This window comes from Lutra lutra, chromosome 13 (genome assembly GCF_902655055.1).
Source record: "Lutra lutra chromosome 13, mLutLut1.2, whole genome shotgun sequence".
NCBI classification, from domain to species: domain Eukaryota; kingdom Metazoa; phylum Chordata; class Mammalia; order Carnivora; family Mustelidae; genus Lutra; species Lutra lutra.
In genome coordinates this window covers 10,121,975-10,134,137 of record NC_062290.1, presented here as the reverse complement: position 1 = coordinate 10,134,137, position 12,163 = coordinate 10,121,975, and the positions used below count along the sequence as shown (strand labels likewise).

Here is a 12,163-nt window from a genome sequence, read left to right as displayed (position 1 = left end):
GCGCTGTGACTTTATATCCTTTGCTTTGTTTTGTATTCATTTGTGATCAGTGTTTTACCTTCGTAACCAGAAAAAAACAAAAAAAGTAAGAAATAGGTTATAAGTGAACATTGAGGGTGTGAGTTCCAGGCCACGGGCTCAGCTTCTAAGGGGACCTCTGTCGACCGGCGGATGAGTCATGGGTTGTGTATTTCAGAATTCAGATCGCAGCTGCAATCGGATGTCCTACTATTGTTCAGCCAATAACGACGTCCCAGGCTCCACCACAGCCCCGAGGCCGGCCAGCAAAAAGGTACTGAGTGTGAGGACAATTTGCTTGTTGTTCTCATTGTGATTGATAGCAGACACCATCAGAGGGCTCTTCTGCCTCCTTTCCCCGCCCCACCGACACACACACACACACACACTCACACACACACACTTCAGTAGCTCTGTTCCTTGTCGTCCATTTTGTTGACCAAGTGATTCCTATTCCGGAAGGGTGGTCCAACATACCATGCATCCAAAGTCCCTGGAGGACTCATTAAAACCCATGGCTGGACCCTGCCCTCCGAGTTTCTGATGCCATAGCTCTGAAGCTGGGCCTGAGATTTTGCATTTGTAACAAGTTCCCAGGGGATGCTGGTCCAGCGATCAGTCTGAGAACGCCTGCCTTCCTTTCTTCTTCAGTCGACGGTGGGCTGGGAGCAGTTCATCCTTAGCAAAAGCGAAAGGCAGTGACTGGGCCTCATTTATTTCAGTCCTCCATCAGGTGACCTGACAGGCTTTCCTCCACATTCATTCTAATCTGCTTTACTTAGGAGCTGGGAGACGTTACAAGCTGCTCACCAGAACATCTGATAATAGCAGAATTCTCCAGTCATCACCACGGCCTGTGTGGTCTGAGGGCCCGGGGGTGTCTCGCTTCAGTTTTTTCTCTGCCAGACACCCGAGGATTGCTCCCTGAGAGCAGTGACTGAAGTTAAGGTCTCCAGAGTCTTTCCAGATCCTTATTAAAATGTAAATATGCTGATTGGAAGGATAATACGGGAAGCCATTTGCAACAGCTGGTGCCACAGGGAATGTTTATTAAACATGTCAGGGGGGGAGCGAGCCTCAGCTCAGCTCGCTGTGCACCAAGTGAGGGAAAGATCAGGCATAGGGGGGTTCCTGCCAGGGCCTGAGGGTGCAGTCTTCTCAGTGATCCCGGCACAGGGCACCCAATGTCTGGGGAAAGGTACAGGGAATTAATTTTTTGAAAAGTGAAAGATCGGGCGAGGTGCTGAAGATATTTCACTTACCCTCAAACTCGACCTTGGGCTTGGCAGGGACTGGTTCCACGAACCATTCGACCTTCTTTGAAAGCAACAGTTTGCCTACAGCCTTGCCTCCTGCAACGAACAGTCACACTTGGCTTTCCCGTTGCCTTGTTTTGAGTTTGTTCTCAATGACTAGAAGAGAATCATTTCATCTCAGAGGGAAGTTTAGACTGCGTTTCTTCACTAGCTCAGCAAAAAGGATTTTAGCTGCTTGGCTTTCCTCTCTACCCTCCCGAGCAAGGTGTTCTTGTAATAATGTTGCCTGGTAAGCAACATAAATTACTTTAAGAAGCAGCTTATCCTCCTCTAATCTCTAAGACTCTGGCAGTCAAACTGACCTATTTCCCAGAGGTTACCTTTGAAGGTGGTGGAGTGAGGCTTTCCTACACGGGGCAAGATCCCCACGTAGCTGACTTACGTCACCAGCACACGCAGACCACATGCTGGGTTGACAATCCGCCTCCCACTGCTTCCAGGCTGGTGAGCTTCATGGACGGCTCTGGACAAATTTGACGCAGACAAATGCGTTTCTGTGTCTTAAGGTTATAAAGGTTTGACTCAGCTGGCAGAAGGTCTGCGAACCTTCTGACATGCTGAAACACTTTAGCATTTTGGATTCATCACCCTTAAACGGCTGAAGCTCAAAAAGTTAGAACACCCAGAGATCGGCACGTAGAGTTTCCATTTGTGTCCTTTTAGCACGGCTTAGTAACTCTCCAATTATAATGTGCATAAGACAGTGAAATGAGCTGCAGACACGCTGTACAGGGCAGACACCATCAAGGCATATTAAGGACAGTCTTTGCTGTCATCAGTTTTTGTTTTAGGGGTTGAGTTTAAAACTTAACTGCTGTATATACCTGTAGCTTAGGGTGTGGTATGGGGATGTTCAAATAGTTTTAGTTCTTTTACCCACAGAACAATAAATAAATTAGTTCATCTATATTTATTCTAGATTTTACGGTCAGCAGATTAATGAAATCCACAAACACCCAGGCATCATTTTTGCCTTTAGTTAAGGTGATCACCCATCCCTGTTTGCCCAGGACCAAAGGCTCACTGGGATGCAGGACTTTTCTGTTTTCAGAATGAGACAGTCCCAGGCAAACTGAGAGGATCTGGCGGCCCTACCTTCAGTCTTGAGCTTCTTCCCCAACAAAGCTGTTGTCAAGAGTATACGTAGCCAGATAAACCAGGGAACGGGAAATGTACCAAAGATGCAAAAGTCACCACCTGCTATGTTTGCTCTCAAGCAGTTGGATAACTTGAAGGGAAGTGTAGGCGTAAAGCAGAGCTGAGTAAGCTTCCAGAATCTGACCCTGGGACAGAAGGGGTTGAGAAGTTGGGAATTCAGGCTGCTACCACTGTAATGGAAAGGATCTGCCCATCAGCCCATCATGTTCCCCACAGTGCTACAGTGGGATTAAAAACCAAGAACTGTCCTATCCGGGAGGCAGTTTGGAAATCACCGAGACATCGATTCTCTAACGGAGGTCCCTGCACCAATGGTGGCACCAACACCTGGGAACTCGCTAGAAATGTGAATTCTTAGGCTCTGCCCGAGATCTTCCAAATCCAAATCCGAACCTCTGAGGGCAGACCCAGCAGTCTGAGTGTCTTCACAGTCCCCTTAGGGGATCCGGATGCACTGTCCGTTTTGACCACCATTGCTACCACATTACTACCACATTGAAACCACTAGATTTCACAGATGAGAAAGTGGAGGGCTGAGAGAGGAATGGCTTCCAGGGGTCACGCAGAGGGTTTGCAGCAGGGCCTAGGGGAAAGGAAGAGGCCCAATTCTGACTGCTTCCCCAGAATGCAGAGTCTCTCCCAGGCTGAGGCCATCCCTTCAGACCAACTCTCTTACCTGATGCCGCCACCGACCTTCTGCCACCCATTTGGAAGGTCCTACCCCTCAGTTAACCTCTGGCATTGACTTTGCCATCCACCTGGGGTCTGGGACAGGGGGGATGCCCATGTCAGGAACTAACTGTTGGTACAAAACAGAGGGCATGAGGGTATAGATAGCCCCTGCCTTCTCGGACTGGTTTTTGTCCTTGTTGCCCAGCACTTCCATGAAGAACTCGCCCTGCAGATGGTGGTCAGCACCGGGATGGTGAGAGAAACCGTCTTCAAGTACGCCTGGTTCTTCTTTGAGCTTCTGGTGAGGTTCTTCCCCGTTTCTGTCTACGCTCAGCAAGGCACGAGGCCCATGGCCCAAAGGCCGCGAAGTTGCCCTCCCTTCCCCCACCCCTTAGGAACTGACGTTTTATCTGCAGAGTTGCTCCCGCTAAGAACCTGGGATTGTTCCTTAAAACCCAGCTCTGCTTCACTTCTCTGCCAGATTCCACTCGCTCTTGTGGCTGCTGCCTTGAAAACACCTCATGCCCGTCGCTTCTCCTTATCTTGCCCACTCCCCACCTGGCCGGCCTGCCATCCTCTCTTGGAGGCTTCTCGAAATCACTTCCTCTTTTGCCCACCTGCCTTTCTTTTTGTTCCGGCCCATCCGTTCTGCCCCAGCTGCTGATTCTCACCACAGGTCATGACAGTCTCCTTTGGAAAACCGTCCATGATTTCCGGTGTACTGGAAATCACAAATTTTATCATGGCCTGCAAAGCCTTTGCAGAGCAGTGGAGAAGAGCATAACTGGGATTTAGAGAAAGTTGAGGCAGAGCAGAGGGTCCCCCCTGATAGGAGCCAGAGTCCTACAGAATGTCATCCCTGCCAGAAGCCTGCCGCAGCCCAGATGAGGACAGCGGAGTGGACATCTACCTCGGCCTCATCTACATCTATCCTCAACCCTCACTCATTCCCGGCCGGTGCCTCCCTTGGTCAACTTCAAGCGGAAGCCCAAGGGCAAGGAGGCCTGAGAGGTGTTGTCCATAGAGATCAGCTTCCAAGGGCCAGAGATTGACACAAAACACCATTTTTAAACACAAAACACCCAAAACTGGATCTCAGCACCGGGGCAGAGGCAGATGGAAAGTCTTAGCCCCAGCCAGAACTTTGCGCAGGAAACCTACCCCAGACTCAGACACGGTGCACGGTTCTCTATGCATTGTTTGTGCATTTGCCTTATGGATGCTCAGGAAGTTATTTAAAAACAAAAATAGGGGTTTTTTTCCCCCCAAGAAGCCTGACAAGAAAGAAGAGACACCCTCCTTAGACTCAGCCAACAACCTGGGCCCTTTAACACCCTTCAGTTGTACTAATGCCTGAGCGCTGATGGACAGCTACTTGGCCTCAGAGCTGTTGGACACAGGCCTCAGGCCAGTTTCACACTCGCTAATGAATAAATGCTTGTGCTTCTAGAAAGTGCTGAGGCAGACGTTGGGGACCCACAGGTAAATATGTGACCTAGTTTACTCAGAACATGAAGTTTTTCACCAAGGGGTTCATAAGAGGTACCCCCGCTGTGACGGGTCACAGAGGCCAGTAGGGGGGAAAGAATTTTCCTGCCTCACCCCACCTACAAATAGTAGACCAAGGATCCACAGTATTTATTTCTACTGGATGTTCTTCTCTGAAGAGCCGAAGGACACGTAGCTGGCAAGTGACTTTAGAGTCTGGAAAGAGGCCATCAGTTGGAAGTACGGGGTTGTGAGAATTATTTCTTTGGCTGTAGGATGGCCAAGCTCAGCAGGAAGGAGCCGGATAAAACAGTGAGTTCTAGAAGTCTGGTGCTAGGGCGAGTTCGCCAGAAGAAAAATCAGGATGGGGACAGCTCGAAACAAAGAGGCCTTGTCTTCTGTAGGTCCTTTGATAGGAACCTAGCGAGAGAGACACGTTTGTCAGACAAAACTGGAACCCAGTCCCCATCCCTCCTCCTAATACTCCCTCCCACCAAGTATGTGAGACTCTGTGAGATACAGACTCCTCTGTGTGTCCGGAACCAGGCAGGACCCTACACAGTGAAGAGAATCCATTGGTCCTTTCGCTGGGCTTAGAATCTTACATTCTTGGGTCTCCTCTGAGCTGGCCATGGTATCATCTGAAAACATAAAACACATAAAGCCTGTCTGTTATCCTCTTCTTGTTTTACCTTCTCTTTGTTTTTTATCTCTGCTTGTCTCAATGCTAATGAAAATTGTTGGCCCTGGATTCTTGGAACCAGAAATCTGCTGGTCGTGCATGGAAGTTCTCCCATCTAGTGACTTCAGCTCTCATCATAGGAGTGGAGAGCATTTTTCCCATTTAACTGGCTTTGTCCCCTCTTCCAGCCTTGGCCTAGGGGGTCATCTTCAGGCAAAAGTGGGCAGTTAACTCCTAAGGCCATTTCTTTTTGCCGTGACTCTCTAACTAGCCTAGGGACATTCATGAACATGGCCTCAGACATTAGGCATCCAAGGGTAAGAACTCCTAGTCTTGCCCATCAGAGTGTTCCTGAGGAGACATGACCTCAGATGGTGTCAAAGGGGCTTGTATTACCCACAGATCTCCTGGCCTCAAGAAGGTGTCCAAAATCAAAACATGATCTTGATTTTAAATGTGCTATATTATTGTATATTGTATATTGTTGTATATTTTTAATACATTTCCTTTAAATAAATAAATAGATACTTTAAGTGGATACATAAAGCAAGGTAGTCTTATTGAATTCAAAACATAACTTCTCCTAGAGACAATGTTGCAAATAGTGGTGAAGTTTCCAGGTAGCTTAACAAAGAATTGTTTTGGAAAACTGTGCTCCCTGTTTCAACTTGAAACTCGAGAAGTATTTGTCCCCTCTTCTCCTTATTGTGGTTTTGGGGACAGAAGTGACTTCAGTTCACATGAGCAACAGTACCATAAACAGTTCCTTCTGTGTCACATGTTGGTGCCATCACCAAGCAGGGCCCGGAAGGGGACAGGATCCCCATCTAGCTTCGCCTTCCCATGGGCGGTTGAGGGAAGGGGAGTCTTCCTACACTGTAGCTAAAGAATGAAGCTCCCCAGCTTTGTGAGCAGCAAGAAGGAAGCCCCCTGACTTGGGGTCAAGAGGAGGACATCCTTCCCAACTCCTGCCACCATGGTAACCCTCTGTGTCACAAGAGCATTTCTTGTCCAGAGTCTTCTTGGGCAACCACCCGGGCAGATAAAGCATTAGGAAGTCCATAGTTCATGAGCTTTCCTTCACGTCTTTGCCCCTTCTCCCCGCTCTACCAGCAGCTCACCAATTTCTGTGTTTCCCACGCCACCTCTGTAGGTGAAAAGCATGGCGCAGTACGTGCATAACATGGACAAACAGGACAATTTTCGGAGGACTCGTTTTTCTGACCGGTTCAAAGATGACATAACTACTATTGTTAATGTGGTCACCTCAGAGACGGCAGCCCTTTTAGTGAAACCTCAGAAGGTAACGGGGCCTTTATTTATTTTCTAAATCTTTGCCCTTGCGCGTCTGTTATTTCTGTAAGCGGAGAAAAAGAAGCATCCTCTTAAGACAGTGATTTAAATATCAGCAAATAAACACGACACCTAAGTGTGGTTATTACACCGGCTGGGGTGGGGCTGGGGGATTGTCCATGCAGATCCCAGAAGGAATGTTCTGGTTCTTAGAAAATCCATCTTGAAGTGTTAGGTATGAGGTCATGGGCGTGATTTTTGCAGCCTAATCTAAGGGTCAATGATTCTGGACAAAAAAAAAAAAAAACAATTATATACAGAGAGAGCAGGATAATATGATGTAGTGATAATAGTAATAGTATAATAATAGTAATAGTAGATGATATGATGATAATATAATAACATGATGTAGCCGAATATGAAATATTAATAAATCGGGTCAAAGGACACACAGGAGTTCTTTACATTCTTCTTGCACCTTTTCTGTCTTTGAAATTATGTCACAATAGGAAGTTGCAAAGTGAATAAAATGAAGTAGAACCATTTTAGAAGGTGACTGTAAAATGTGAGGCGGCGGTGGTCATTATTAACACCTTTATTGTTATTAAGAATGTGTTGAGTACCCAATGCTCAGGAGATTTCCGCGTGGTTATTTCTCGTGGCAAAACGTCTCAGGGCAGCAGGGCTGTCTGCATTTTGGCAGGCGTGGAAAAGGAGGTGCAGGGAGGTTGATGGAGTTTCCAAAATCCACGTGGCTAGCAGCAAAGCCAGGACTGAAGAAGACTCCAAGCCCAGAATATTCAGACAGTTACGTAAGCTGCCCGGGAGTGGTCCCTCCGAGGGACCCTGGGGCAGGCAGACTTGCCACAGAGATACGGTGGAAACTTCTCTGTCAGGTCCCGCTCCATCCCAGGGGCTGTGCAGCTTGGCCTGAATTTGCAAACAGCCCATCAGAACAAAAGGACAATATTCTGAAATCGTATTTTCAATAGAGGCAGAGAAAAATGATTTATCCTTCTGAGAGTGAAGGACATAAACATGGAACAGGGACTCCCCAGGGGCTCTGAAGTCCTGTAGAAAACTGCAGTCATTGCCGTCGGTGCAAGGATTTGCTCTAGCGTGTGCGACTCTGACCTTTCCTGGGCGGGAACGCTGCCTCAGTGGAGGGGAAAGAACTCCTTTCGTCAAAACCAGTTCCTGTATCCTGATGAGATTGTCTCAACTGTAAAGCCTCTGTCTCACTGAAGATAGCGGGTGCATTTCACGTAAGTTTTGCCAAAGCAATAGTTACCAGAATCAAACAAGTTCCCGTAGAAGCGTGTGAAAAAATATGAGACTGCCATTAAAAACAGGTTTTGAGGGACGCCTGGGTGGCTCAGTTGGTTAAGTGGCTGCCTTTGGCTCAGGTCATGATCCCGGCGTCCTGGGATCGAGTTCCACATCGGGCTCCTTGCTTGGCAGCGAGCCTGCTTCTCCCTCTGCCTCTGCCTGCCACTCTGTCTGCCTGTGCTCACTCTCGCTTCTCTCTCTATGACAAATAAATAAATAAAATCTTTAAAAAAAAAAAAACAGGTTTTGAAGAAATGCTAAACGTGTGGGAAGGTGTCCTTAGTATAATGCTGAATGAAAAGATGCGAGGCCCAACATCGTGTACGCAGAACGAGCCTAATTCTGTACATGTCAACATGCATGTAGGGGAAAAAAGACAGAAAAAAGGTACCTAAATACTAACCGTAAATGAAGAAATGTTTGATTCAACCTCACACGCATGGCACCTGCTAAGGGCTGACTGGAATTTTCAGGGTCACCAGCTTCATCCCGTGTCTCCCCCAGGGACAGTGGCCAAAATAATAGTGAATCTTTCCCACCACGGACCTGGTTGTTTGTGATCAGGGTTTCCCGCAAAATGACTCAGGTGTTGGTTTGGGGTTTTTTTTGGTTGTTGTTGTTTTTATTTATGCATTTATTTATGGTTTGTTTTTAAGGAAAATGAACAGGCAGAAAAGATGAACATCAGCCTGGCGTTCTTTCTGTATGACCTTCTCTCACTCATGGATCGAGGCTTCGTGTTTAACCTCATCAAACATTACTGTAACCAGGTGAGCGTCCCACAGACGTAGCTGTGTTGTCCCTGGTTCCTTTTCTTCCAATGTCATCCTCATTGCCAAGTTAGCTTAACTCCTGTATGTTCTGGGTTTCGTGATCCTTTTATGTCATTTGTCTTCTGCCGTGGACATCCCTAGACACACTGGGCCGCAGGGATTCCTGGAGAATTTGCCAACCCAGCACAGAAGGGTCAACAAGTTAAATGTGGGAGAACTGGGAGGTGTTAGTGCTCTGATTGTCTTCACTGGAGCAGTTAATAGAAATCACGTGATGGTCACATTCGGTCTCAGACCAGGTCTAGAATTCAATGTATGAGGTCTCTTTTCACATATTAGGGCCGTTAATTAAAATGTGCTTGTGGATTTGGACTTTAAAAAACGCTGATAAAATCAGCCAAATAGACCAAACCTCACTGAGCACAAAGCAGATATTTACAACCCAAGAGCGTCTTAGCAGTGCCCACATCTCAGATTTTAAAGTAGAATTCTTCTGTTGTTCGCCATTCCCCTTAAATTGCCCCAACAGTAGTCACATAAATAGTGGTTGGCTGGTGTGGTTGCTTCTTTCCTTCCTTATTCCTGCTCTAGCCACCCCCCCCCCCCGCACTATCACTGCCATGTCACCACAACCCACCAGCACCATCACCACCTCCGACTCCCACTGTCAACCCCCAACTCCCTGAACTGTCACCAACCCTGTCACCATGGCTGGGTTCTTCTTGCAAACCAGGTACTGGGCTGAATGTTTTCTAGAAATAGTATCTTTAATCCCCCAAGGTATCTTCTACCTTTTGCAAATGATAAAGTCAAGGTTTAGAAGAGTCATGTAATTTCCCCAGGTTGGGAAGAGCCACGTCTACTTAACTGTAATTACCCTCTCCCATCAGGCCTGGTTCTCCGTGGTTAATCTCTTGGTGACCCTAAGTAATTCATTCAAATTCTCTGGGTCTCATTTCCTCATTTGTAATAGAAAAGGTTCTCCCCATTCCTCCCCACAAAAGACCATGACTTTTCCAAAGGAACTACTGATAAGGAAACTGACCTGTAAAAGGAGAATCCTAGGGAAACCTCGGGATCCCCAAAACACCAACATCTTGAGGGCCCCGACCTTCTGACCCGGTGTGGGTCTTCTGTTTCGGATTCCACCAGAATGGAGGGATGGAAGACGATGCCTTTCCTCTGTGCCCTCCGTCTTAGCTATTGAGGACTGTAGGTCATCAGATGGATTGCAAATATAAGTGTATATGTTTTTCAAAACAGGTCATTGGATGAATTACAAATATAAATTAATCCGTTTTTCAAAACTTAAAGTTGGATATAGAGAAAGGAGATACTGAACATCACGGTAGGAGAGCCGCTTTTAAGAAAAATTGAATCATGACACTTAGTAAACAGTAAGGCAGACTTTTATTCAGGACCATCGAGATAAGTGTGGGGACCGTTGCAATGGGATTTCACCTTACCGGACACTGGACTACAAAGACAAGGAAAAGTGGGAACTTGGACCCAGGGAACAGGGTGGGGGGATTCGTGGATTAAAAATTCGTAAGCAGAAGCCTCAGAAGTGAGGAGGATTCTGGCTGAACCACCCTAAGAGGATTCTTGGTGAAAGCAGACCAGGGTGACCAGAAACCATCTGGGGGCTGGTGAGGGATGAGGGATGGGGGATCGGTCAGACGTTGAGGCTGGGGGGTCGGGGAGACTTCGGCTAAACTGACAAAGTAGGATCCTTGCTAAAATCGAGCTCTCGGGCATGTGCCCAAGGGTGGGCCTATTCGGAAAACAACTCAGAGTTGTCTGGCTCGCGTTTAGTGAAGGAGAGACTCTACCACATGTGGACACTTTTCATCACCAAAAAACCAACAAGGTATCCAGAGGAGAGGCCGGCTGCCCTGTCCAGGCCCTTCATACTTTCTGTCTTGCTTTCCTTTCTTCTCTCTTTCTCTCTCTCTGTTTTCTTTTTTTTTTTTTTAAGATTTTTTTTTTTTTATTTGACAGATCATGAGTAGGCAGAGAGGCAGGCAGAGAAAGAGAGGAGGAGGAGGCAGGCTCCCTGCTGTGAGCAGAGAGCCCGATGTGGGGCTCGATCCCAGGACCCTGAGATCATGACCTGAGCTGAAGGCAGAGGCTTTAACCACTGAGCCACCCAGGTGCCGCTCTCTCTCTGTTTTCAATCTTCTCCTTTTCTTCTACGTTAGGGTTGCTTCTCATTTCCCCTCTCTTTCTTCCTCTTTTGTGTCTCAGCCTCCAGAGAGCCTCAGACTTGGAATCTGGAGACCTGTGTTCTAATTCCCGTGATGCCGTTCTACGCTTCTGTGATTTGGGCAGCCTTACGTTGGCCTCCGTAGCTCCCTCATCTGCCAAAAGCCAGAGTTGAGGGGCCCCTGGGTGGCTCAGCGGGTTACACATCTGCCTTTGGCTCAGGTCATGCTCTTGGAGTCCGGGGATCGAGCCCCGCATCGGGCTCCCTGCTCGGCAGGGAGTCTGCTTCTCCCTCTGACCGTCCCCCCTCTCTTGTTCTCTTTCTCTCTCAAGTAAATAAATAAAATCTTTAAAAAAAACAAAAAGCCAAAATTGGGTTAGATTTGTTCAGGCTTTTTCGTTTTGATTCTGTGCTCTGTTTGCCAGTGACGTCTGTGGGTACTGCTGGCATAAATCGCGTAGTACTCAGATTTGCAGTGATCAGTGCCTGGAGTTAAGGGCGATTGAGCCCAGCTGTGTAGGTGGAGTATGAGCATCCTTCCTGAGGCAAGTTATATTCTTCCAAAGTCCTCTGATTTTATCATTTTGCGTACCATCACCCGAACATTCTGTCATGTTTTCTGCCATTCATAGACCATGTGACCATGGGTATGATCTCAGCCTTTTTTAAATAGTCACTAACAATACACAGATCTAAGCTTTTCAGTTGCTTGAGGTCCCCTTCAGCCTGCCCCTAAGGGAACACCCATCCCTTGGGGAGTGCCACCATGGGTCCTGACCTTGGGGGAGGATGTTTCCAGAACTGTATCTTATTCTCTTCTCAACATCACCAAAAATATTTTTGAAATTTCCATCTTTAATGAAGTCTCAAGGGACCTATTAAAGATACCTATACTGTGACCTTCTTTCAAGGACAAATATCTTACGCTTTCATGTTCTGACTGGTTTGACCCAGCAGCTCCTGGTGAGGGACTATTTGGTGAGGGGCATGCGATCCAGTTCTGATCAGTTGAGTTTGCTGGTGGCTCCACTGGTCCAAAGTCAGCCAGCAAGACACACTGACAAAGAGCATAGGTTCTGGTAACTTTGTTGCACAAAAGCCACATTTTATTTTTTATGTAACACATAATGGTATTCATTTGTTTCAAGTAAAAGTCTAACTACAGACTCACGGATCTTATAGGCAAAGTGACCCACAGTACAACGGCTTCTTCTAAGATGGCTGAAAA

The 12,163-nt window shown here is 47.2% G+C and overlaps 1 protein-coding gene across 3 annotated transcripts in view; it reads left to right on the top strand.

Annotated features, from left to right (window-relative positions):
- DOCK8 (dedicator of cytokinesis 8) overlaps nt 1–12,163 on the top strand; it is a 205,506-nt gene that overhangs the window by 139,244 nt on the left and 54,099 nt on the right. For all 3 annotated transcript variants that reach the window (XM_047699090.1, XM_047699089.1, XM_047699091.1), the window contains 4 exons: nt 197–292; nt 3,370–3,465; nt 6,488–6,637; nt 8,613–8,726. In XM_047699090.1, the coding sequence (XP_047555046.1) occupies nt 197–292; nt 3,370–3,465; nt 6,488–6,637; nt 8,613–8,726 (456 nt within the window). The remainder of the gene's footprint in view (nt 1–196; nt 293–3,369; nt 3,466–6,487; nt 6,638–8,612; nt 8,727–12,163) is intronic.